At 55.4% G+C, this 25,492-nt stretch overlaps 1 protein-coding gene across 1 annotated transcript in view; it reads left to right on the top strand.

The window, feature by feature from the left end:
• Window positions 1-18,287, top strand: part of LOC116578871 — a 120,783-nt gene extending 102,496 nt beyond the window's left edge. Inside the window, exons 3-5 of the mRNA XM_032323452.1 lie at window positions 16,141-16,353; window positions 16,440-16,536; window positions 17,682-18,287. Of these exons, the coding sequence (XP_032179343.1) occupies window positions 16,141-16,353; window positions 16,440-16,536; window positions 17,682-17,881 (510 nt within the window). The 3' untranslated portion in view covers window positions 17,882-18,287. The remainder of the gene's footprint in view (window positions 1-16,140; window positions 16,354-16,439; window positions 16,537-17,681) is intronic.
• The last annotated feature ends 7,205 nt before the right edge of the window (window positions 18,288-25,492 follow it).

Here is a 25,492-nt window from a genome sequence, read left to right as displayed (position 1 = left end):
TAATTATGAAGTAGATGTGCACACGTACGTTCATGTAACATATTTGCTGTGAAAAGGGGTTTATTTTGGGGGCGGTTCATTCTTTTAAAGATCACTCTAAGTAAAAAAAAAGGTCAGCAATGAAACAAATAAGTAAGTAAGTAAAAGGCATCAACTCCTCCCGCAACGCTGGGTTTCTAAACACTCTCGAGCCTTCTGCTGTAACTAGGTCTGCAAGAGTAGCAAATAGGCGCTCCCCGACGTCTTTTTCTAGGGTAAGGACTTGATCTCTTAAGAACCATATAGTAGGGGTTTTGTTTAAGATTTGATTGATTGATTGACTGATTGACTGAAGAGCAAGAGAGCACGGGGCGGGAGAGGGACAAGCAGACTCCTTACTGAGCCCGGAGCCCAACGAGAGGCTCGATCTTGAGACCCCAGGGTCATGACATGAGCTACAACCAAGAGTCAGACGCTTAACCAACTGAGCCCCCCACCGCGACGTCCCAATAAGGGGTTTTAAATATCACATTTCACCAGGTGCCCTTGTCGCTTTGGGCGACTCAGTAAGAGATCTCCTGCCTCTGCGATGTGCATGAGACTAGAGGCCACACTGAGGGTGGTTAGAAGAAATTCTCATCTCCCCCACGACCTCACTCCTACGTACATCCCCAAAGACCAAAAAGGCGTGGACATTCCTAGCAGCACTATTCACAACAGCCAAATGAGGACACAACTCAAGTATCCAGAAACGGATGGACGGACGGACCGAACGAGATCTGTGCGTGTGCTGGAACATCGCTCAGCAGCAAACAGGAACGCGGCTCCGACACGGGCTTCCACATGGGTGAGCCCTGCACACATCACAGCCCGCGAGAGAAGCCACGTGCGTGTGATTCCTCTTACAACAAGGTGCAGAACACGTACGTCCCCAGACAGAGCGCAGGTTGGCAGCCTCCAGGAGGGGCTGGTCTTCCCGTGGGGTGATGACACGGTGTTAGAACATGGGATAGAGGTGGCATTTTCACACCGTTGTCCAGTGCCGGATGCAACTGATTTGTACTTTACAAAGATTCATTTTATGTTTTCATGAATTTCACCCCTAACTGAAAAAAGACTTTTCTTCAACGTGTTTGAAGATGTGATAAGACCAAGATCACGGTCCTAAGGAATGACTCGTAACTGACATGAAATTAAGTGAGGGCATTAGCTCGCCGGCCGAGAAGCTCCGCACACAGAGGCACCTGCTCTGGGTGGTCGCCCGTCGCCGCACAGAAAACCACTCCACACCGTGGCGGTTTCACACGATGACAGCATTTGGTTTGCTCACACATCTGCGCGTGGTGCAGAGATCGGCGAGGACTGCCCACCACTCCTCCACTTGGGACCCCTCGAGCTGGAGGCTGGGGTCACCCGAAGGTGGTCTGGCTCACCTGCTGGGGGCTGATGCTGCTGGGGCCTCAGACGGGGCTGGGAGCGGGACACCTCCGCGTGGCTTCTCCGTGAGGCCCTTTGGCTTCCTCACAGTGCGGTGATGGGAGGCCACAGCACCCCCAGAGGTCAGGTGGACGCTGCCTCGCCTCCCGTGACTTAGTCTCGGCCGCCACACGCCGGAAAAAGCCTTGTTAATGACGTACGACTAGGAATCTGATGGTAGTTTCGGGTTGATGACGGAGCCAGGCTCTGCATTTTCACCACGGAGCTTAGAGTCACTTCTCGGTGCGCCCCGATGTCAAAGGATTGCGTGGAATCCTCCAGCAAACGCTCCACACTGCAGAACCCCACGTCTGAATGTTGACACCCCCTGTCATCAGCGGCCTCCCGTTCGAAGCCTCGGGGAGCGCCCTATGGGCTGATTCTGGCCCAGACGCAGGCAGTCAACGCCACACATGCACACGCAGCAACCCGGCTCAAACACTGAGCACATCTGCATTTGCCCAATCGGTAACTTTTCTTTTCCCAAAAAGAGAAAAGAGAAAGAAATGCTATTCAAAGTTGTTTGGGTTAAGTGTCAGCATTTTCACCTTAGGGATGAAAAGCACTCGGTCTAAAGCCAGAGTTCCTTGAAACACCCCCATGGGATCCGTCAGTGAATGTTTAGGAGGGAGAGAGGTACCCCGGCTGCTCAGCCTCACCCCCAAATTCAGCATCCTTCCAAGGTGCCTGGCTGGGTGGGGTGGACTTTGTCTTCCCCCGGGAGCCCCCAGCTTTCTGTAACCTCCCCAGTGGGGTCCCCCAAATTGCTGCGGAGCCTGTCTGGGAGAAGTGCTGCAGGACGAGGCCGTGCCGCCGAGGGGTCCAGCTCCTGTGTCCCCACTTCCCCGTTCACGGTGCCGTGAGGCGTGTGCGGCTCTGTCCCAGCACTTCTCAATCCTAGCGAGGACCACGGCGTGCCCCCCTTGGCACGTTTGACGGGAGGTGAAGGTCATGCCAGGGCTCCAGCCCCCAGGCCACCCTCGCCAGCCCCTCCTTCTAGAACTGTGAACGCAAAGCAGCCGTGTCCCTCCACGTCAGCGACCCTCTGACCGAAATAAGACAAGTGAGCCTGTGCTGCCAGGGAAGGGCGCTTGGCCGGCTGGAGGTTGTTACCGTCGTGTTGGTCCCGCATCGCTATCCGAGAGGCAGTTTTCAAATCTGTGAGAGCAGAGCTCAACAGCTCTGCCAAGATCGAAGGGCAGGCATGCCCCAGCCGGTGGGCAGCCTCGGCACTGCCGGCCCCTCTGCGGGTGACGGCTCGCAGCCCCGGGGGAAGAGGCCGGTGCTTGACGGGAAAAGCAGGTTGCCCCCCAGGCTTTGCCTAATCTGGCTTTGCTGGCTGATTCTTCAGAAACTGCAGCCGGAGGCTCGGCCAGCCCGCGGCCAGCCCTGCGACGTCTCCTGGCCACGGGGCCACTGTCTCCTGTCCCATGCTCAGTCCTCAGCTGCTGGGTTCACTGGGAGCTGCCCAGGGTGGCAGGTAGAAGGAACAGCAAGAAAGGTCTGTCTCTAAGTCTCCAAGCCGGTGGGCTCACCCGGCAGACAGAGACGACGCTTACCGGGTCTGTAGCCTTACACCTTCTTCCATACGTGTGAGCTGCAGTGATTTTTAATTTAATTTAATTTTTGGACACTTTATTAACCTTCATATTTTTTTATTTAATTTCAAGTTAGTTAACATATGGTGTATTATTAGTTTCAGAGGTAGGATTTAGTGTTTCATCACTAACGAGCATAGAACCCCAGGGTTCAGTCCATCTCGTGGCCTCCTTACTGCCCGCCACCCCGTCCCCCTCCTCCCAGCCACCCCCTCCAGCAACCCTCGCTTTGTTTCCTAGAGTTAAGAATCTCTTGTACTTTGTCTTCGTCCCTGTTTTCACTTACTGTATTGTTTTGCTCCCTTCCCCTATGTTCATCTGTTTTGTTTCTTAAATTCCACATATGAGTGAGGTCAAATGGTATTTGTCTTTCTCTGATGGACTTATTTCGCTCAGCATAATACCCTCCAGTTCCATCCACATCGTCGTAAATGGCAAGATTTCATTTCTTTTGATGGCTGCGTAGTATTCCATTGTGTATATATACCACATCTTCTTTATCCATTCATCTGCTGATGGACATCCAGGTTCTCTCCATAGTTCGGCTATTGTGGACGTTGCTGCTATAAACATTTGGGTGCACGTGCCCCTTCGGATCACTATGTTTGTATCTTTACGGTAAATACCCAGTAGTACGGTTGCTGGGTCATAGGGTAGCTCTATTGTCAACTTTTTGAGGAACCTCCATGCTCTTTTCCAGAGTGGCTGCACCAGCTTGCATTCCCACCAACAGTGTAGGAGGGTTCCCCTTTCTCCGCATCCTCGCCAGCATCTGTCATTTCCTGACTTGTTAATTTTAGTCATTCTGATTGGTGTAAGGTGGGATCTCATTGTGGTTTTGATTTGTATTTCCCTGATGCTGAGTGATGTGGAGCACTTTTTCATGTGTCTGTTGGCCATCTGGGTGTCTTCTTAGCAGAAATGTCTGTTCATGTCTTCTGCCCATTTCTTGATTGGATTATTTGTTCCTTCAGTGTTGAGTTTGATAAGTTCTTTATAGATGTTTGACGCTAGCCCTTTATCTGGTAAGATATTTGTAAACATCCCCCAGTCTGTTTGTTGTTTTTTCGTTTTGTTTGACTCTTGTTTTTTTTTTTTTTTTTATCTTGATGAAGTCCCAATAGTTTCTTTTTGCCTTTTCTTCCCTTGCCTTTGGAGACACGTATATTAAGAAGTTTCTGCGGCTGAGGTCACAGAGGTTGCTGCCTGTGTTCTCCTCTAGGATTTTGATGGATTCCTGCCTCACAATTAGGTCTTCCATCCATTTTGAGTCTATTTTTGTGTGATTAGGTGACCACAGAGTTCAGGGTCCATTTCTGGGCTCTCTATTTTGGCCACTGATTTGCGTGTCTGTTTTTGTGCCAGTACCATACTCTCTTGATGATTACAGCTTTGTAATAGAGCTTGAAGTCCAGCATTGTGATGCCACCAGCTCTGGCTTTCTTTTTCAACATTCCTCTGGCTATTCAGGGTTCTTCCTGCTTCCATACAAACCTTAGGATTGTTTGCTCCATCTCTGTGAAAAATCCTGGTGTTATACTGATAGGATTCATTTCAGTGTGTCACTGGCTTGGGGTAGCATGGACTTTTTAACAATATTTCTTCTCCTACTCCATGAGTGTGGAATCACAGTGATCCTTTTAAAACCTGTCACCTGTCGTTCCTCTGCTCAAAACCCAGGGGCTTTACCCTTCACTTTGCATTAAACAGTCTTGGCAGATCCCACAAACACCAACCACCTTGCTGTTTGCTCAAAACACACCTGCCTCAGGACCTTGGCACTGGCTGTCCCGTTCCCTCTGCCGGTCACATCACTGCCCACTGCCCCCATCCCTGGCCTTGCTTTATGTGCCTTCCTGGCGATTTTTGCCATTTGGTACGTTTTTCTATTTAGTGTTGGTCCCCTTTGGTTTGTTCATGCCCAGCCCAGCCATCCTATACCCAGACCAGGACCTGGCACACATGGGCCCCCAGTGACCCATGAATCAGGGCTGAACCAGGGCTGGTCTAGGCGACACAGGTGACCACTGAGACTAGGCCACAGAAGGCCTTCAGCTTCTGCCATGGACTCTCGGAAGCCCTGCAGCCCTGAGCCACCTTGCGGGAAACCCGGCTTCCTCGTGGCCACCATGCTGGAGTGACCTTGTCAACAGGCTACATGAAGACAGAGAAAGGCCACTCACCCAGTGCAGCTGTCCAGAGGAGGCCTCGGGCAGCACGGAGCAGAGACCCGTGGTCCCCTCCGAACCTGCAGGCTCACAGGCAGAGGAGAAGACCACTGCCGTTGTGAGCCACGAAGTGTTGGGGAGTCGTTGCTTTTGCAGCGATGGGTGACCAGAAGGCTTACAGGATGAAGAACTGAATCTGGACCACAGCACTGGCGCCAGGGGCCCCACGCTGCCCGCAGTGAGGGTCGGGTGGGTGGCGCACACACAGTGTCTACGCCGTCCGTGTTGTCAGCCTGCCGTGCGGAGCCGTGTGGTCACGGTCAACACTGCTCCAGCCCAGGGCACCTCACAGCGTCTGTATGGGGCCCGAGGGGCTGGAGGCAACCATGTCAGGGAGGCTGTGGGCAAGCAGAGGGGGCCTGGAACTAGGCCTTCGCAAGACGCCCTGGGTTTCCCTTGGACCAGCGTCTGTAACTAGAATGTAACCGGATGTACATATCATTCACACCAAATGATGCTTTGCACAGGGTCCCAGCAAACTGACATCACCTGGCGGGCGGACGCCGGGGCTCTGGGAAGGCGCCTGCCCCGTGACGGCGGACCCAGCTCAGCCCCAACCCCAGGAGCATGGCCCGTCAGTGAGCACGCAGGGGGCCGGGGGGCCGTGCCGCAGAAGAGGCTGAGAAGTCCGCAGCCCAACCCAGAGTGAAGAGACGTGCACGCAGGGGTGTGCCCAGGGGCAGACAGTGACTTGGTTCCTTGACAGGAGAGTCCAGAGGGGGAGGCAAGATCAAAGGAGACCCCGAAGGACCCCGGGTCGTGCCTGGGAACGCAGGCGGAGCGCCGCTGTGGGATCCCCGGCACGGACGGAGGGCGGCCGGGAGCTGGGATTTTCCCGCCCTGTGCTGAGGGGGCCGGGCTGCACAGAGGCCGAGGCCGCTGCCCCAGGCCCAGCACTGCCGTTTCCCATGAGCCGCCCCGTTCCCTGACTACGCCCTCGGTGTCCTGTTCTCTAGAGAGCAGACCAAACCCCAGGGGCTCAGGCCACGGCCCCATCCACACCCAGGTCTGTCTGTGATCAAGGCCTGTTGCTTTCAAGCAACTCTTCAGGCCGTGGTTGGTGTCCAACAGGTCTTGGGTGTACAGCCGATACCTTTGGGCGCGCGTGGGAGGTCAGGTAGCCACCCACCCAGGCGAGACGCAGACCGTCTCCAGCACTTCAGGGAGCCCCGGGGGCCCCTTTGCAATCAGACCCCCCCCACCCCGCCCCATCCCTGGCCCTGGGGCTGTCACTGCTGACTGGCTCCGGCCCGACTAGATGCTCTTTCCTCCTGAGACTGGTCTACGCCCCTGGGGCTCTGGCCTCCTTCCTCGGCACAGTGCGGTGGGAAAATCTCTCTGGCTGGGCTCCGGCCGCCCTGTTGTACGGAAATGCCCTTCCTGGTCCGCTCCCCTGTGCGTGGACGCTCTGACCCTCCACAGAGCCGGCCATTCCCGTGGGCGAGTCCGTGTGCGGACGGCGACCTGGTTCCCTTGGGTAATTCCTGGGGCGAAGCGGCTGGTTGCCCCATGTGGGTCGGGAACATCCAGCCCCTTCCCAAAGCGGCTGAGCCATCTCACGGCCCAATTCTGCTCCAGGCCGGTTTGAGACGGGCCATCACTCTGCCTCCGTCACCTCTCAGACCCGTGACGTGGTTGGCTGGGTCCCTTAGGGTCTGGCTGCCTTCCTCAGCGCAATGACATGTTTAAACCCTTGAGTCAGAGCCTTCACGCAGCCACGGAGCCCGGAACATCTTGTTCCTCAAACATCTCCTCATTTCATCCACCCATGAAGACCTTTGCTTTTAAGCAGGGCAGGGATCAGAGAGACAGTGTATCTGGAGGGAAGTGTGCAGAGGGGGAGCTGGCGAGGCCGGGGTTGACGTCCCCGCCTTTCCGGGCAGCGGCTGTGTGACCCTGGCCAGGTTGCTTGGCCCCTCTGGGCTGCAGGAGGTTCGTCTGTGGGTGGGAGTGAATGATCACAAGTCACGCCTAGGAAGAAAAGGGAGAACAGGGAGAGAACTTAGAGCCCGGGCGGTGCTTGATACGTTGTAGCGGTTGTGCTGGATTTGCTTTCCTTTCCAACAGACTGTTCCTTGGTCAATCAAGACAGTCTCTCCAGATGCCACCTCGGCCACACCGGGGGGATCTTTTGTGCCATTATCGGCTGCCAAGAGGATGTGGCTTAATCCTTAGATGGGGTCCTGGCGCCCTGGACTGGCGGAGAGGCACGGCCTGGAGAGGAAAGGTCGTGCCAGCAGATGGATTAATTAGTGGCTGGGGAGGGGGCATGAGCCGACTCCCCCCACCACCCCTCCCCCACCCCACCAGGGCCGGGCATGCAGCCTCCTCCCAGGGGTAACCCTTGGTTCCGAGGATAGCCCCGGGGTTACCCCTGGGCAGGCGGCAGAGTCTCCAGGCACACAGCCCTTCCCCACCTCACTGAGGCACGACGGCTCAGGACCCACCTGCCTCACGGGGCTGTACCCAGCAGAGCTGGGGGCCCACAGCGGTAGCGGGATTGGGGGTCCTCAGATGCAGTCAGGAGCTGTGGCATGGGTGCTCTCAGGAGACCCCCTGAGGAGGGACACGGGTGGCGGGTGTGCAGGGGGTAAGCAGAGCAGGGGTGCGGCTGCGGTGGAGTCAGCCGGCCCGATAGGAGCTCTGGAGGAGAGCCTGCGGCACCGACGTGGTCCTTGCTGTAGGTGGGGGCCTGGCCTTGTGCCGCAGGCTGCCCTGAGGTTGGGAGGAGGCACCCACGCCCCAGGCCGCTGCGGGTGAGGTGGCTTCTGCCATGTGGAGAAGGCGCAAGTGTGTGCGGCCGAGGGAGGAAGGGCGGGCCGAAGTAGTAACGGGACCCAGCGGTCAGGCAGGCCGCTGCCCCTTGAGTGTAGACCCTGTTAGACCACCGCAAAGGCAAAGGACCGTATTCTTCTCTTCCTGGAACAGATCACCACCGGCTGGGTGACTTCAGACAGCACAGATCTGCGGTCTCATCTGCTAGAGGTCGGAGCCTGGCGCTGGCTCTCAGGGAGCTCCCGTTAAGGTGTCTGCAGGGCCGCATTCCTCCCAGACACTCCCAAGGACTCATTTCCTTTCCCTGTCTTTTCCGGGTCCTAGAAGCTGCCTGCCGTGGCAGTCGGCAAGTGACAGACTGAAGGGACGAGCCACGGAAACTTCCGCCGGGTACGAGGAAACGGAAGGGTGGGGGGTGGCCGGCAGCAGGATACGAAGATGGAAAGTCAAGACACGGGGCCTGATGAGGATGAGGAATTCCTGCATCAGGGCTGGGGGCTGGGGCTGGGGGTGGAAGAAGAGCCTGTGGTCACAGTGGATGTTGGGAGCAGTGACTGCAGACATGGGGCCGATCACTGGTGACGATTCCGGGAAGAGACTTCAGGGATGAAGGGCTTTGGTCGAGTGGAGGTGAAGTCGCAGGCCAAGAGGAGAGTGAGGAACCACAAGGTCACGGTCCGGGTGGGTTTCCCACGAGGCCATCCCCGCTCCCAGGGGGGGACTCTGTTGGAGGACGACATGCAAATTCACCCAGGACTTGCTTCCAGATGTATAGATGCCTACCTGTTCTCCCCACAAATGGGTCCTGAAATCGTGGGGTCCAGAACTGTGGGGGCCGGGAGTTTCTGTATGTGCAAAGGGGGCTTCAGGCTCCAGATTTGTAGCCTCCACGCAGCTTTACTTCCCTGGTTCTCGGTGCCAGAAGGGCAGCCAGAAGGACAGACTCTGGATGAGCAGGTGGAAGGGTTTGTGCGTCTCCCACTCCCGGGCTCTGTGGCTTTATAAAACGCACAGAAGCCCTCTGGTCCCCTGCTTCCTCCCCTTAAAATCAGATAGTCAGACCCATGACCTAGGGTGGTCAGGCGGACGGAGAGAGAATGTGTCCTCAAAAGGTCCTTCCAGAGTGGATTTCAGTTCCTGTCTGTACCAACCACACACACGATGAGAACCACGCTTTACACCTCACCCCAGTATAACCCAAACCATATTGTTACCACTTCTGATGTGGTCTGGAAGTCTCTGTTCTATTCTAGTGTTGTTTATTCTATTCTATTTCATTAAAACACACACACACACACACACACACACACACACACACACACACACACTCTGCTTCTGAGTCATCGCATCGATTTTACAATCCTCTAGCCAGAAGGGTTCCAAGATCTATGTCCCGCAAGTTACCATTTTCTTACTGATAAGACTCACTTTTCCCTAAATTCACATCTCCTGGTCAAGTGCCTGTTCCCCCAGGTTGGCGGGGAGGAGGGAGGAGTAGGGGAGCTATGGACACCCCAAATCTGGTGAAAGTTTGGGGGAGAGGCGATAGCCCTAGAAGGTGCTCCCCTTCCGTCACGACTCTCGTCACGCGCTCAATCAATAAACAGAAATATTTTCTGCACCGAAGAAAGGGTCCTTTACCTCACAAAGACACCCTGAGGACCACCCATTCTCAGAAGCCAAATTTAGCAAGGGACCCTGAGCTGGGGGCTCTCAGCGCTGCTGCACAGCGGAGGTCCGCCACCCCGGGGCTTTGAACCTCCTGCCCACTTATGAAGTCAAAGCCCAGGGGTGGGGTGGGGGAGGAGCACCAGCTGTTTTTAAGGTTTCCCGTGATTCCAGTTTGCAAGACCATAGGCAAAAAACACTGTTTTCCGAACAACCGGGCGGTCTGTGCAAAGTGCAGACACTGACCATGCACAGAGAGTGGGTGAGCCGGGACTCTGCATTTCCAGCCAGCTCCCAAGTGACTCCACTGGACGGGGACCCTAGACCCTGGCTGAACACAGGAATCACTTGGGGAGCTTTCAGAGCCCACCCCAGACGAATTGTACAGGAGTTTCTGGGGGTCCTACAGCATCGGCATTTTTCTGACACTGCAATTCTGAAGTGCTTGCGTCGGGGCTGAGAGCGGCTGTTCCCTTGGCTACAAACTCACCCAGAAACTCCTTGCTTTGCATCCCAGCCCTGGCCTGGGGCCTCGCGTGAGTTCCTGTGCACCCCGAGCCTAGCTGCCTGCCGCATGGGTAACAGGATGATGGGATGTGCGTCCGGGGCGGGGGCTGGGATTCACTCAGTCAAAAGGGCTGGTAGGCAGGTGGCGACCAGGTGTACTTACTGGGTTGAGGTACACGAGGAGAATCCCAAGAAGACTGTGTCCCCAAGGCCCTTGGAGCTCAGGCCGGAGGGAAAGGAAGTCAGGGAACCAAGAGGACCCTTGTGGCCTGGCCCACAGGCAGGTGGGGCATTGTGGAGGCGGTGCCCGTCCCCCTCGCGTCCATGGGGTTCCCCCAGGCTCCGTCCCGGCTCTGGCCCTGGACCACGTCTGGGTGTCCGAGGCCCCTGCCGTCCAGGAAGGAAAAGAGTCTGTTGAACAACCCGTTCCTTCCTAACTTGGGATTCAAAATTATGTTGTTTTGGATATAGGTGAGGTTCGGTGGGGTGAGGTCCAGAGCCAATGACAGAGAAAGAATTCTTGAGACGTCTTTGATGCAAAACGGTGGTTTTACTAAAGCGCGGGGACGGACACTTGAGCAGAAGGATGTGAGAGGTGGGTGAGGACAGACTTAGGAATTGGGGAAGGTGAAGAAAAGGGAGGTTTCACAAGGATTTTCACATGCGAAAGACTCACGGCACACCAGGGGCCTGGCCATAGTCAAGTTAAGGTCGTTTTCCCCTCTAGCAAGACATTAACATGAAGATAGTTGGAAGATGGTGCCCGGGTGGCTCAATTGTTAAGCCTCTGCCTTCAGCTCAGGTCATGAGCCCAGGGTCCTGGGATCGAGTCCTGCATCGGGCTCTCTGCTCAGTGGGGACCCTGCTTCCCTCTCTCCCTCTGCCTCTGCTCTCTCTCATGCACGCTTTCTCCTGAGTAAATAAATAAAATCTCTTCTTTAAAAAAAGATAGTTGGGGGGTGCCTGGGTAGCTCAGTGGGTTGGGCCGCTGCCTTTGGCTCGGGTCGTGGTCTCAGGGTCCTGGGATCGAGTCCCACGGCAGGCTCTCCACTCAGCGGGGAGCCTGCTTCCCTCTCTCTCTCTGCCTGCCTCTCCATCTGCTTGTGATTTCTCTCTGTCGAGTGAATAAGTAAAATCTTAAAAAAAAAAAAAAAAAGCCTCTGCTTTTGGCTCAGGTCATGATCCCAGGGTCCTGGGATCGAGCCCCGCATGGGGCTCTCTGCTCAGCAGGGAGCCTGCTTCCCTTCCTCTCTCTCTGCCTGCCTCTCTGCCTACTTGTGATCTCTGTCTGTCAAATAATTTTTTCTAAAAAAGATAGTTGGAAGTTTCCTGGAGCTGCGTCACACGGGTCCTCCCCAGGAGTCGTGGTGAGGGGGCAGGGGTGCAACTGTGGGGTGTCAGCTCATGCTTTGTCCTCAGCTCGCTTTCTCCCCGTCGTCAAAAGACTTAGGCTCAAACCCAACCCTGCTGTGTGACCTTGGACAAGTAACTTAACCTCTCTGGGTTCCCTTCTTCCTCCCCAGAGACCAGGGACGGTAAGACATGAAAGTCACTGTGAGGATAAAAGGGGCCTTCTGCACGCGCGATAAGTAGTGTGGTTAGGACTGTGCTGGCTTTAACAGAACAGGTACCGCGGATGGAACGGACAGGAGCGGGGCCGGAACACGGAGGACTGAGAGAAGGCTCCGAGAAGAGCAGCCGGCTACTCCCACGGAAATCTGTTTCCCAGCTGCGGCAGGGCCTCCTCCCGGTCTCCCCGTCGCGGTGGGGAGGGCGGCCTTCGCGGGGATGCGTCCCAGAAACTGCACCCAGGGCTGTCCGTGTCGAAATGGGCTCCCAGCCTCCGGGAAGTGAGCTCAGTCCAGTCTGACCAGACCTGGGCTGTTTTCCTGGGTGCTCAGGATTGTCTAGACGTGGCCTGGCCATGTCCGAGCCTGTGAAACGCGGCCGTGGGGCCCGACAGCTCCGTCTGGCAGCGGGCTGGGCCGAGCGGTTGGCGCCAGGACGGCAAGGATGACGAAGTGCTGAAATCTCCCCGAGGGCGTCGTATCAGATCGCGGGGCTGCCAGCTCTGGGCTCCGAGCCCCGCAAGCGCGTCCTCAGCCACCAATGGAGAGATGGGGGGTGGGGTGGGGTGGACAGGACACCGGAGCCAAGGGAGTTATCCCTCCCCAAGTAGGCCAGCTTGGGAAATGGGAGGGTCCCCAGTTCCGTTCATGTCACTGCTCAGGGGTGAGGCCAACAGCCTAGTAAGGAAGAGTGGGGAGCTGATGTCACATGTAATGTGTGTGGACAGTGTTTGCATCCTGACTTGAATACAGAGATGGCTGGCTGGAGCTGACAGATGCTAGCTAGATGGCAGGCAGATAGATAGACGGGTAGATATGAATGAAGGATGAATAGATAATATCGGCCTTTTGGATTGATGGCGAGATGTTTAGATAGATGATAGGCAGAGAAAAATGAATGGGTGCATAGGTTGAGAAGATTGGTATATTGGATGGATGTGTGGATGGATGTGTGAATGGACGTGTGGATGGATAGATAGATAATATTGATATATTGGATGGACGGATGGATGGATGGATGGACGTATGGATGGATGTGTGAATGTGTGGATGGACGTATGGACGGATGGATGGATGGATGTGTGGATGGACGTATGGATGGATGTGTGAATGTGTGGATGGACGGATGGGCGTATGGATGGATGGCTAGATGGATAGCTAGGTCGTTAGTGCCTAGACAAAGATAAGGGATGCTATCAACATAAATGATAGACAGGGGAGGTATGGGGATGACGTAGATAGATATAGATATGTGATAGCAGATCCCTGGAAACAACCGTGTGGTCACCTACAGGGGATTGGTGAAATAAACCACAATCCCAAAGAAGACCGCGCCCTTGAAGAGTGAAAGACCGCGTGTGGAAGCGCGGAGAATGCCCAAGTCGATCTCGTGAAAAAGAGGTACTAAGACAGAAAGCAAGGTCTGTTCCCGTTTTTTATTGAAAACAATAAATAAAAATAATGTGTCCTCGGCGTGCGTGCAGCCAGGCTCCAAAGTCTCATAACGTGGTTATCCTAAAAGCAGGAACAGACACTCCCTACGTTATAAATTCAATTATTATTTTTTTAAAAGTAATAACTATGTCATTTGCTTATTTAAGAACATGTTTAAAATATATAAGTAGGTGAAAATAATTAGCATAAAATTACAGTCTAACAGTGACTTGAAAGAACATTTTAAAAAGTAAAATCTGCCGTACACCTGTAATGCTCAGACTTTTTACAAATACATATTAATTTTGCTATTGGGGTGGAGGGAAGTATTTTAAATAATGTAAACTACCCAAAATTTTTTTTAAACTCAGCTGCTAGCTCTCTATGAACCTCTGGAGAGTTTATTTTGTTATTATTAAAGGTTTATTTTACTATTATTCTCCAGGACACAGTTTCCCTCTCTGCTAACAATAAGATATGGTAAATATTTGCATCCTCTTTGCTTTGCAGAGAGCAAAAAGTACATTCCAGATGCTCTCTGTAAGTGCTTCGATTCCAATTTAAGTAAAGAAGTACACCAAATATTATCAGAGTTGATACCCTCCTTGCTACGTTGCTTTCTAATGATTTTTATGACAAACGATGAAGCAGCTCTGGCAGGAGCCTACTCTGGGCTGCCGTTGCGCTGGACGATTTCTTGCTGTGTGTTCATACGGTGGAAGGGGCTGGGAGCCTTGTGGGGTCTCTTTCCTAGAGGCACGAATCCCATTCCTAAGGGCTCCATTCTTACCACCCAGTCACACCCTGTGGGCATCCCCCCCCCAAAACCATCACCTTTGAGAATGGGGATTTCAGCATATGAATTTGGGGTGATACAACATTCATGGCATAGCCCCATCTTTTACCTCTGTTTTGTGTGTCTGTTGTCTCTGCCAGGCAGAAACTGCCCTCGTGGAGGCAAGATGGCTGCCTAAGCTCCTGCCTTGCATCCTATCTCCCTGAGCTCCAAATTCCCTTCCCAATGGTCCATGACCACTGGGTCTCTTTCATTTAAATGGGTTTATATCCATCCCTGGCCCCAGCCCTCTGGCAGGGGGCATGGGAGATAATCACCTAGCTGTCCAGACGAATCCCCAGGCCACTTCTGGATACAAGAGTAAAGTGCACGACCCAGACTGAGGGGATGGACTGGCGGGGGGAGGGAGGCACCCACGGAAAATCCCAGCGCTGTTGCCAGGAATACAGATACTGAGCAGGCGAAGCCAGAGCTGTCAGTCTTGTTCTTGAGGAAGGGCCCCCCACGCCGCACGCCCTCCAATCTCTGAGCGCGCGGTCACCCTCCGGTAGTGCTGGACACGTTTGCAGGATGTTGCTTGGCAGCAGCCACCGTCTCCACCTCCTGTACCCCAGGGCTAGAGGACAGAGCTGCGTTTCTCCCAGACCCTGCCTGGCCTCTGGAGCTCTCCAAGGAGCATACCGGCACCCGATGGGGGGCACTCACGTGACCTCTGGGAGCCAGAGGTCTGGCCTCCTCTGGCGGCCTCGGGATGTGTGGGTTGTGGCCTCTGTGTTCCCCTGCCAGCCCCCCAGCTCGGGGCCGCCGATGAGCCTGGATTGCTGCTGTTCTCACCTCGGGGCAACAGCACCGAAATGTTGAGTCTTTGAATTGCGCAACAATCCTAAACTCGGACTGTGGCCGGTCCTGATTTCACGCCCTGGGGCTTTCTGAAGGCTTTGAAAACACCCCATTCCCTGCACCCAGCCCCTCTCTTTGGAATACCTAGTGTGGTTTCTTTTCCTAACCGGATTCCGACTGTAACATTGCACTCCGGTGGAAAATTTTAAGAAGCCCTATCTGTCCAAAAGCTCCCTTTCTGATGAGAAAAGCGAAGCCCATGGGGGAGCACAGCCGGCCGCGTCTGCCAGTTTGCAGACTCTCTCCAAGCCGGCCTGTGGCCTGGACAGCCGCCGCTAGCCCCATGGAGCCAACTTCCATTTCAATGAGTTAAATTGTATCGTTTTTAAAGCTCAGTTCCTCACTCGCCCTGGCCAGATTCCAAGTGCCTGGAGCCCCTTGCTCCCCCTTGCCCAGCAGGGGAGTGCGCATGCCGTGTGCTCGACTACATGTTCTAGAACGCCTCCACTGTCACGCGACGTCCTACCGGACAGTGCTGTTGTAGGTGATCATAGTGTCCTCCTCTGCCCCATCCACATATGTTGTCTTCTCGTTCAAGGGTAGCACTGGAAGGATGGCTTAGTTCAGACCATTTGTGGTGCAAACGGAGAAGCAGAGGCCAGGTCCAAATAGGGCCTCAAGGTCTCCAGGGGCCCCGGGAGCCCAGATCCAACTACCTGCTCTGGTTTGAGTCACCTAGTGGTTCAGCTCAAGAATGTGTACGTTTGTGTCCAATATGGCCCTCATCTTTAAGGGAGACGTAGGAGGAAAGAAAAGCAAGCAGGCAGTCATTCTTACAAATAACCCACTAGTATTGATTTGGGGCTACAACCGACCAATCCCATTGTAGATAATACGGTGCTCGGTTGGTTTCGGGGTTTTTTGTTTGTTTCTAATTCTGAAGTTAGTCCATGTTGTGCCCTGGATGTTGACTAGAGCGTTAACAGTGATCTGTGTTGACTAGTTCTAGATCTAGTTGACTAGATCTGTGTTGACTAGTTCTCTACGAGGCGACGCATCCCCGCCAGCACTCATCTCGTGCATCACAGGACACGTCCGTTTTCCACGAGCGGAGCTCCCAGGGGATAATGTTCCTGCTGATAAAAGGGGCTGCCCCAGGAGGACTGTCTTCAAATCTCCGTGGGAATGTGTTTTCTTGCAAAGAACCACGAGTATCTTGGAGGCAAGAGTAGTTACTTCTTGGAACACGTTTTCTTCTCTCTGTCTCCCAGGAAAGAAGGCGCAGGCCCGGACCACCTGGGCGTCCAGGGCACGCCCCACTCAGAGACGGCAAAGAGATCAAGAGACGCAGTGTCTGCGGTGTCCGAGACGAAAGCTCCCGAACCAGCGAGCACGTCAGACAAAAGCAATGTGCGTTTCTTCAACACAAGATTTCCTCCCCCAAAACAGCATCAGACTGTCGGAAGCCGGGCAGCGTTCCAAAGGTTAGAGACAGGGCCAAAACATATCATTTTAGCTTTTTCGGATGGCCATTTCTGTCTCTGAAATGTTAAATACCGTCTCACCACAGTGGCAGAAGTCCGTCCCTCAAACACAGCCCAGCGAGGCAGCTCTTAGTGCTTTGGTTTCCAGACCCGGGAGACTGAAAGACGAGAACACCCATCATGGTACGTGCCCCCTGATGCCGAAAGGTCAGCCCTCATGCTGTCTGTGGCCTCACAGAGAAGGCTTTGCTTCCAGACCCCCACCAGCTCTGGCCGCCAAACTCCCCGACTAGAAAGCAAGGTATTCGCGGAGCACGGGGGTGGGTCGGGGGGGAGGTGGAGATCTGGTCGCATCCACCGGCTCCAACCAGTCCAGCTCTCAGACACTCTGAGGAAGAGTGCTGACTGGGGGGTTTGGGAGCAGAGGGGCCCATGGGCCCCATTTGCCAGCCCTGGTTTTGACACCCTCTGCAATCTTTATGACATTTTAGGATTTAGTCTCTGACTTGCGCAGTAAATCCTGCCCATCCCTCACAGCCTGCCCCTCCAGAGGGAACAGAAGCCTGGCGACAGAAGGGCCTTGACCTGGGGAGTTTGGAACCAAGCATGCTCTTTCTCCAGCCTCGGGAGTGGAGGGGCTCCCTGGCAGGGCTTGGGGTCACCTGTGCCGTGGCTGAGGCTGCCAGTGCCCCACCTGTGGGCCCTCACCCTGTCCAGGAAACACAACCCCCTCTCACCCCAGAGTAGCCTGCAGCCAATGGTGAGCCAGAATCAGGGGTGGATATCCCAGTGTCCTCAGCTTTTGGGTGGGATGATCCTGGCATGTTCTAGGATCTCCCGAGTCCCCCAGTGAGCCCTTAAAAGTCACCTCCTCGTTACTGCACATCTGTTGCCCCCATCCCTTCCCTGTCTCACTTCCCCACTCCCCTACCTGTCCTTCCTGGGACCACCTCCCACGTAAACTCCCTGCACCCAACCCTTGTCTCAGGCTCTGCTTCTGGGGAACCTAAGTTCAGGCCTATATCTTATGATTAAATGGGTGTTGGGCAGACAATATCCGCTGTCACAGGGCCAGCACTGAGTACTGAATTCTGTCACAAGAGAGTCATGCCTGTGGGGTTTAAAGACCAAGGTCTGGTTATCTTATCCAGCAATCCCATTTCTGGGTACACCCAAAAGAATTGAAAGCAGGGTCTCAAAGAGATATTCGCACACCCGTGTTCATAAGAATGTTATTCACAATCGCCAAAAAGTGGAAGTAACCTAGGTGTCCACTGACTGAAGGATAAGCAGAACGTGGTCTCTCCCTACAATGGAATATTATTTAGCCTTCCAGAGGATGGGAATTCTGACACCTGCTACCGCATGGACGGACCTTGAGGACACTGTGCTGGGTGAAATACGCCCGTCACAGAAGGACAAAGACTGTCCGGTTCTACTCACACGAGCCTCCCAGACTTGTCGAATCCCTCCAGACAGTGGAACGGACTGGGGGCCAGGGGCAGGGGTGGGGAGAAGGGGGGGTTAGTATTTAATGGGGACAGAGCTTCTGTTTGGGACAGAGAAGCTCTGGGGATGGATGGCGGGGATGGCTTCACAATGACTGAACTGTACCCTTAAAAATGGGCCAAGATGGTACATTTTTTGTTCTGTGTATGTTACCAAAATTTTTTGAAGTGTGGTCCCCAATTTTTTCTGTGTGGCCTCCAGCAGTGCCCCCGGCCCAGCCAGCGCCACTGCAGGCTGCCTGCACGGGCTCTGACACGGTCACGGCCTCCCTGTGCCCTTACGCACTTAATCTCCCCTACATGGACTCACCTTCATTGGACAAGACTCTTTGATAAGAAACTTCATATCCCCAGTATAAAGAAAACCCACGGTGGGGGGGCCATCAAGAGAAGGCGTGATCATGGGAGTAATACACGAAAACCACACGCCGCCTCCCAGCCTTCACAGGACGGTCCAGCTGCCGAAGCCTCCGAACTGAAGCTCCTCTGTCTTTGTAGCACGTGGGGGTCAGGAGTGTCGAGACAGGGGAGCAGGCAGAGCAGGGTCACTCGAGTGGCCACCTATCACAGAGTCGGGCCGGCAGTGGGGAGGGACAGGAAATACCTTTCTGTGCTGCTCATTCACGTGCCCTTAGCGTGAGGCCTGACATCGCCGCTGAGCCACCTTCAGAGCTCCCCGGAGACTCTCCCTCACCGGGAAGACGCCAGTCTCCAGCCAGAAGCACCCACGGGTTCTAACTTCCCCGCCAACTCTGGTCCGCTGGCAGTGGCCGCCTGGGGTCCCACAGGAGCGTGCCCAGCGAGAGTCCATTTCCAGCCCCAGCAGGAGAGCGCTGTGATCGATTAGCGATGTCTGTCAAGTGCACCGGGTTGGGAGGCGACGAACCTGGGCCGTGTCCTTGGCATCGCCAAGCCGAGACGTGTTGAATCCTCAGCAGGCTCTTGTCGTCCGGCCCAGCCTCCCTCTCGGAGCTGTTACTGGGCCGCTTCTTCCTTCCTACTCAGAACGTCTACACTGGCCACTTGTTTGAAATTGTGTGTGCGCCCTCCTCGGGACAACTCGGGGGTAAGGGTGATGCCCAGCCCGGGGTCACACGGCTGAGAAACGACAGACCCGTGGCACCCACCGGCTCTGCTGGCTCCAAATCCAGGGCCAGAACCCCAGAGCACTGTGGCCTCCACGGCCTTGTGGACCTCGTCCCCACCACCCACAGCACATGGCGGCCGCGGAGGCCGCTGACGTCTGTCCTGCAGTCAGGCAGCTGCCTCGTCCTTCGGCACGGCTGCACCATCCGAGCAGACACAACAAACTTTTAATAACTCTACACAACTCTAACCCAGAAGTGTATTTTTACCCGTGTGAGTCAGCCATTTATTTGTCAATAGAGGCCAGTAAAGGAAAAGGCCCCAGGACCATTTATAAACAGACTGTAGCCCCTGGAGACATCCCAGGGGAAGCCGAACCGTCTGGAAACGAGTTAGTCGCTGAAAACCATTCCCCGGGAACAGAAAGGCTGGGGAGGGGGTGCATCTGGCAGTGATCTTGCTGGGGGGGCCAGAGGCCAAGGGGGCTCAGGGGCGGGTGGGCTAATGACGGAGCACACGGGCCTCAGGAACATCCGTGTCCCCGCTCTGCCCCTCAGCACCGTGGGGACCAAGCCACTGGCTCCCTGGAGCCTCAGCGTGGCCCTCTGCAGAGCGGGCGCGGTGAGGCCCACCCCACAGAGCTCTGGAAGTTCGGGAGGCGGGCCAGGGCGGAACGAGCGGTGCGCGGGGGTGGGGGCGCTGGCTGGCTCCGTTGCGTTAAGTGGCCGACTCTTAATTTTGGTTCAGGTCGCAAGGCGGGTGTCCACCTCGGGCTCTGAGCCTGGAGCCTGCTTCAGATTCTCTCTCCTTCTCCCTGTGCCCCTCCCCACGCACCCACCCCTCCTCCCAATCACGCTCATGCACGCGCGCGCTCTCTCTCTCTCTCTCCTCTAAAAAGAAGGAAAAAGGAAAAAATGGAGCGGTGTGCAGATGTCATCTGTGACAGTGGCTCGGATGCCGGCAGTGGCCAGGGCGAAGGTGTGGTGGGACGGGGTCTGCGCGGGACTCTTCCCCAGCCATGAGCTGTGTCAGCTGAACACCCCGTCTGTGCCAGGAGCCCACGGAGCGAGCAGTGAGTGCACAGGCAGCCCCTCTGAAGGAGGGACAGATGCAGGTCAGGAGCCCTGCCTCACCAGGACAAGGTCTGGCAGATTTAGCGAAGCGAACGGGCGGCCCCCGTGACCGCACTGTGGTCCTTTCCTGAGCACGTCCCCAGTAGACACGCGCGCGTAGGCTTATGGGCTTCAGAGACGTGTGTGAGGGTGCTCAGAGCAGCCCTACTCAGGCTAACCCTGCAAACAACCCCAGTGCCTCATACAATGCCACGGATTGGTAGATTGTGGGATATCTGTGCAGGGGGAGACACAGCAGTACAGTCATGCCAGGGGTAGAGACCGCAGTGCGTTTGTGCAGGGGGAGACAGCGGTACGCTCATGCAGGGGGAGGAGAGAGACCGCAGTGCACTCGTGCAGCGGGGGAGACTGTGGTGCGCTCCTGCGGGGAGGGAGGCTGTGGTGCGCTCGTGCAGGCAGAGAGACCGCGGTGCACTCGTGCAGGGGATACCGGGAGGGGAGAGGCCGCAGTACGTTCGTGCAGGGGGAGAGATCACGATGCGCCCGTGCAGGGGGAAGGACTGCAATACACTTGTGCCGGGGGGGACACTGCGGTTCGCTCCTGCAGGGGGGAGAGACTGCAGTACGCTCCAACGGGGAGAGACCCTGGTATGCTCAAGCAGGGGGGAGACTGCAGTACGCTTGAACAGGGTGGGGAGACTGTGGTACACTCGTGCAGAGGTGAGGGGTGGAGACGCTCTGCCCTCCCATACGGGAACGCCACGCTGCAGGGGAAAGGAACAAGCCAGAGCGCACGGCCGGCAGCCGGAGGCTCGTGACTGCCTGCGAAGGGCGGCTGCACACCGACCGGTCCGCGCCGTGTGCCCGCAGAGGGCGTGAATGACAGGAGTGAATAAAGCCACCGGCGGCAAGAGTCACCACAGCGCGGACCTGCGGGGCGCGCGTCCTGGCTGGGGAAGGGCTCCCGGGAACATCGGGGGTGAGGGAAAGAGTCTTGAGCAGCCTGTGTGGCCATGGGAAGACGTGCACGTGTGTACAAGCCTCACACACGCTTCGAAGGGTGAGGTCGAAGCGTTGCCCTTTCAAGCCTGCAACGTGTGTGAGGTCACCTGCGGTCCGGGGGGCACATCCGACAGGGGACCAGCTGTAAGGCTATAGACACTAGGCTGCTCGGGTCGCCACCAAGAACAGGCGCTCCAAGATGCATGTGCTTTGAAATATTGTTGAACCAAAGGAAACAGCCCATGCTTGCCGGGCCTGGGCAGTGGATTGCAAGTCTGCGTCCTCCTGCAGTCCTCAGGCTCATGCTCCGGAGGCACAAAGGGACGCGCCCACGCTGGCACAGCCAAGGGATGGACAGCAGACCCAGAAAAGCAGCCAAGAGTGAGCCCTTGTCCAACACCGCAAAGGGGCACCAGGCTTTGGTGGAAGGACCCACTCTGGGAGGTTAAAGGACGTGGTCCGACTCCGGGCTCCATCTGAAAGCCCTGACCCCTTGGGAAAGCCACTTGGCCTCGGGGCCTCGGTTTACTTATGAGGTGGCTGGTGGTTATGGAGTGTCACCTGCTTGGGTGCAAGAACTCAGCTCACCAGCATCTGTACCATCCCCCAAGAGACCCCACTCAAGGCAGGCACTCAGCAAACGATGCTTGCTCAAACGATGCTTGGGCTGATGCTTGCTCAGCCCTTCTCAGCCACGCCAAAGGGGTGCTCCGGGAAAGAAATATAAATGCATAAACACTTAGCAAGTTGAGTGAAGCAGTGAGGCTGGTCCAAAATCTTCAAAGAAATACACATTATGGGAAAACGGGGGAGATTAATCACGGCTGCAATAGTGCATGAAATTTAGGAATTTACTGTCACTTCGTGATCACAGTCTTGTGGATTTTTTAAGAACTTCTCCTTATATTTTGGAGACATAGGCCAAAATATTTAAGAATGAAATTGATGTGAAGTCCAAGATGCATTTCAAAATCGAGACTGGCACCACGCAGGTAATTGGTAAAGGCCGGGGGTGGGTGCATTCTCTACTCTCCTACCTTAGTTGAAAATAATTCAGACCTTGTCAGGTCTACTCCAATTTAAAAAATATCTCAGACTTTATGAAGAAGTTAGCAGTCACTCCTAAGTTATACTCCCCTAAATGTGGGGAGACCGCTCCTCAAAGTGTCTTCTGAGCGCTCCCCCTTCTCCGGGCAGAGGTGGGCTCCATCATCCTGCCACTCCCCGGCCCGTGGCCACCAAGCAGGCTCCCGGACAGACACCAAGGCACAGGACACGGGTCCTGCCTCGAGAAAGGGACCTGCGGAGTCTTCAGAGGGGAGAGGTATTTTGTCCTTCACAGCCCACTGAGAATTCACAGTCTCCAACTGTGAACCAAACGGGAACCTTTTTTTCGGCTGCTGAGCTCATTTATGCTTGGCAAAAGGCAACATCTCATTTCAAAGCCGGGAAGGGGAGACTTTGAAAAGATTTAAAGCCCAGCTCCACAAGCTCCTTGGACATAAATAGCTTTTTTGAAACAAGGTTTTGATGAGTTAAGAGCAAATGAATCAGAAACACATGGATTAAATTCCCCTTAAAATCCACATGGGTTTAGAAATGGAGGGGAAGGGGTGGGGCAAATATCTTTTCGGTTTTATGGAACCCCAAGCATTTTTAAAACCGGGTGAGATGGTCAGCAAATCCTCCGTGTCTCTGAATCCGTTCAGTTCCAAGAACAGGTCCAAGGAAAGACCCTGAATGAAGGGGGGAATGCCAGGCCGGGCTGCGCGCTAGCTTCACTCGCTCCATCCTGCATCCAGCAAGCCCGGCCCCCTTCCTCGCGCCAGGACATTAACGCGGCCAGGGAGTCACTCTGGTCTTCGTAGTAACTGCTTTCAAGGAAATTCAAGCAAATTGCAAAAGGCAGCATTTCCACTTTGCTCTGGTCCCCAGCTCTAATCAGGGATGCTCTCCAAACCTCCCCCTGCAGCCGTCTATGGCAATGAGCACGGTGACCGTAGTTAAATGACAGTAACTTGGTCACTGCTCTGGTGCCTGGGATGGGGCTCTTGCCTTAAGCTCTGAACAGAAACAAAGTGCTGTCCTTTGAGAGTCCATCTGGAGGCTAGAAGGAGCGTCTGTGCTCAGGCCCGTGCGACGGGGGCTCTCCGAGCTCTGACAGCAGAGACCAGGAGTGCGCCCCAACACAGCAGCCCTTGGCCCTCACGGGGTCCCATGCCTTGTCACACCGGAAACTGTGTCTGGAGCGCACGGGGTCCTGCTAGGGTCACCCACTGAGCCCCACAGCAGTGGAGCCGGGGATGGCGTCCGAGTCCCGATTCCCAAGCCCACAGCGGCTGCCTGTCTAGACCAGGTGTGACACACTTGGAGGACAACATTCTAGAACACAACCCCACAAATCCTCGGGGACGGGGTCCCTGGAGCGTGGCAGCGGGCAAGAACCGCGCTGCGGCCAACAGACGGCCGGAAGGAGCCCCGGCTCTCGTCCTCGCCGGGCAGTGCGCTCTGCGGGCGGCCCCCGGCGCCCCTGCACTCACCGGCAGTCCGCTAGGAGAGACGAGGGCAGACTCCGGGCCCGACCGCCGGCCTCGCCTCCCCGCTCTCCCACGGGGAGCCCTGCGCTGCTGGGCAAGCGACCGACCCTGTCTGCAGAACAAGGGCGGAAGGGCCCATCGTGGTGCAGAAGGAAACGCCGCGTCTCCCCAGGGCAGCCCTCGACTTGGCTCAGAGTCGGCGCCCAGGCCGTGCGGGCCGTGATGATTATCACACGATAAATGACCTCATCCCATGCGATCCTCACCACCGCCTTGACGTTATTCTCCGTTATTACGAGTGAGAGATCTGAGTCTCCAAGAGGCTGTGTCACTCGCTAACGAGGGGCGAAGCCAGATTTCCAATCCAGATAGGGCTTTCCCCCGAGCTACCTCCTCCGGGGCACATAGCTCCACAAGCCGAGGGCGTCCTGCTTTTCCGTCTGGACTCAGCCTCCCGGCTGTGTCCACGTGGTGGACAACTGACATGACCATCACCAGGACCCCATCTGTCCGATTCTGGACCTTTCCATCTGGACACAGGCAGAGAGAAGACGCGAGCCTGCCACGCCAGCCCTGAAGTTGAGCCCTCGCCGCTCCCAGCAGAGCAACCTCGTGCGAATCAATTCACCGAGCTTCCGTCTGCCCATCTGTGAAATGGGCGCAACTTATTACTTACATCTCAGGCCTGAGAAAATAAGTGACAGAAAACCCGTGAGGCTCTCACTGGGCGGGTTCCCAGCGCAGGCTGATTGCTTGATGACTGTGAATGCTCGAGCCCGCGATGCCACAGCCGCGTCCCAGCCTCCGCCTCCAGACGTACCGTCCGTCTCCGCCTCCACAACACAGAGTCGGTCAGACACGGTTTCCTTCCCACAGCTCATCTCCCGGGTGCTGGGCACCGTGCCCACCAGGGTCCTGTCCAGGGTCGAGGCACAGGAATGCAGAGCACCAGGGGTCCCCTCGTCTGACATCTTGGGGTTCACCTTCCTGTTTGGTGCAGTTTTGTCCGTGAATGTGCCAATGGCTACCTCCGGTCCTGCTTTGGGACCTGACATGGAAGGAATCACTGCCGTCCTAAAATGTCACGAAAGGTGGGGTCACAGATGGGTCATGTTTGGGGCCCATATGATGGACACGGACGGAGCTTTCCTCAGGTTTTTCATCTGTGAGACGGAGCCCAGCACACCCGCTTCTGAAGGGCGGCACCGGGAACACAGTACGTGCTCAGTGAATGGTGTCCCCACCCTCGCAGACTCTCCTCCTATCCCCAGCCCGGTTTCACACTAAAACTGCGGAAACTCGAGTTCCAGACCATAAGCACCCGGCAAATGGATGGGTCCGTCCCCGAGCTTGCGGAAGATGAAAAGATTTACTCCGCCACGTCAGGATCACACACCTATTCCACTTGTAAAACCCCAAAGGAGGACCAGGCCCTTTGAAGCCAACGTCAATACAACTGTTTAACAGCTTATTTTAACTATCCAGTGGGGTCCGGGTTGCTTAAATGGATTCAGGTTGCCGCCAATCTCTTTTCGCGACATGGTATTTGTTAGAAATCAGGATTTTACTTCACTAAACGTCCTGCGGTCGCCTCCGCTTTGTTTCCTAACAGGGCTGTCTTTATGTGAGTTTTCTTTGGCTTCCCAATAGAAGAGTAACAGATTCCTTTTGAAGTTTTTTATTGATGAATGAGCCGCTATAAATAACCCTCCGTGGCAGCCGCCCGATCTCTGAAGTTTACTCTGGAATAATAGTAGCAGTGGGAACGAAGGCCAATTTACGGCAGCGTGTCATGAAATAGTTTAATGGGCTTCATACTGTTTAACTTAATCTTTACAGATGTAAAAACAGAAATACAATTATTTTAACAACTATTATTACATATTGCTCTGCTAATGAAAACAAAGGCTCGGGAAGCTCTCCGAGGACTGGA

The sequence above is a fragment of the Mustela erminea genome, chromosome 19 (genome assembly GCF_009829155.1).
Source record: "Mustela erminea isolate mMusErm1 chromosome 19, mMusErm1.Pri, whole genome shotgun sequence".
Lineage (NCBI taxonomy): Eukaryota > Metazoa > Chordata > Mammalia > Carnivora > Mustelidae > Mustela > Mustela erminea.
Note: the sequence above shows the minus strand (reverse complement) of the source record. Positions and strands in the feature narration are given on the sequence as shown.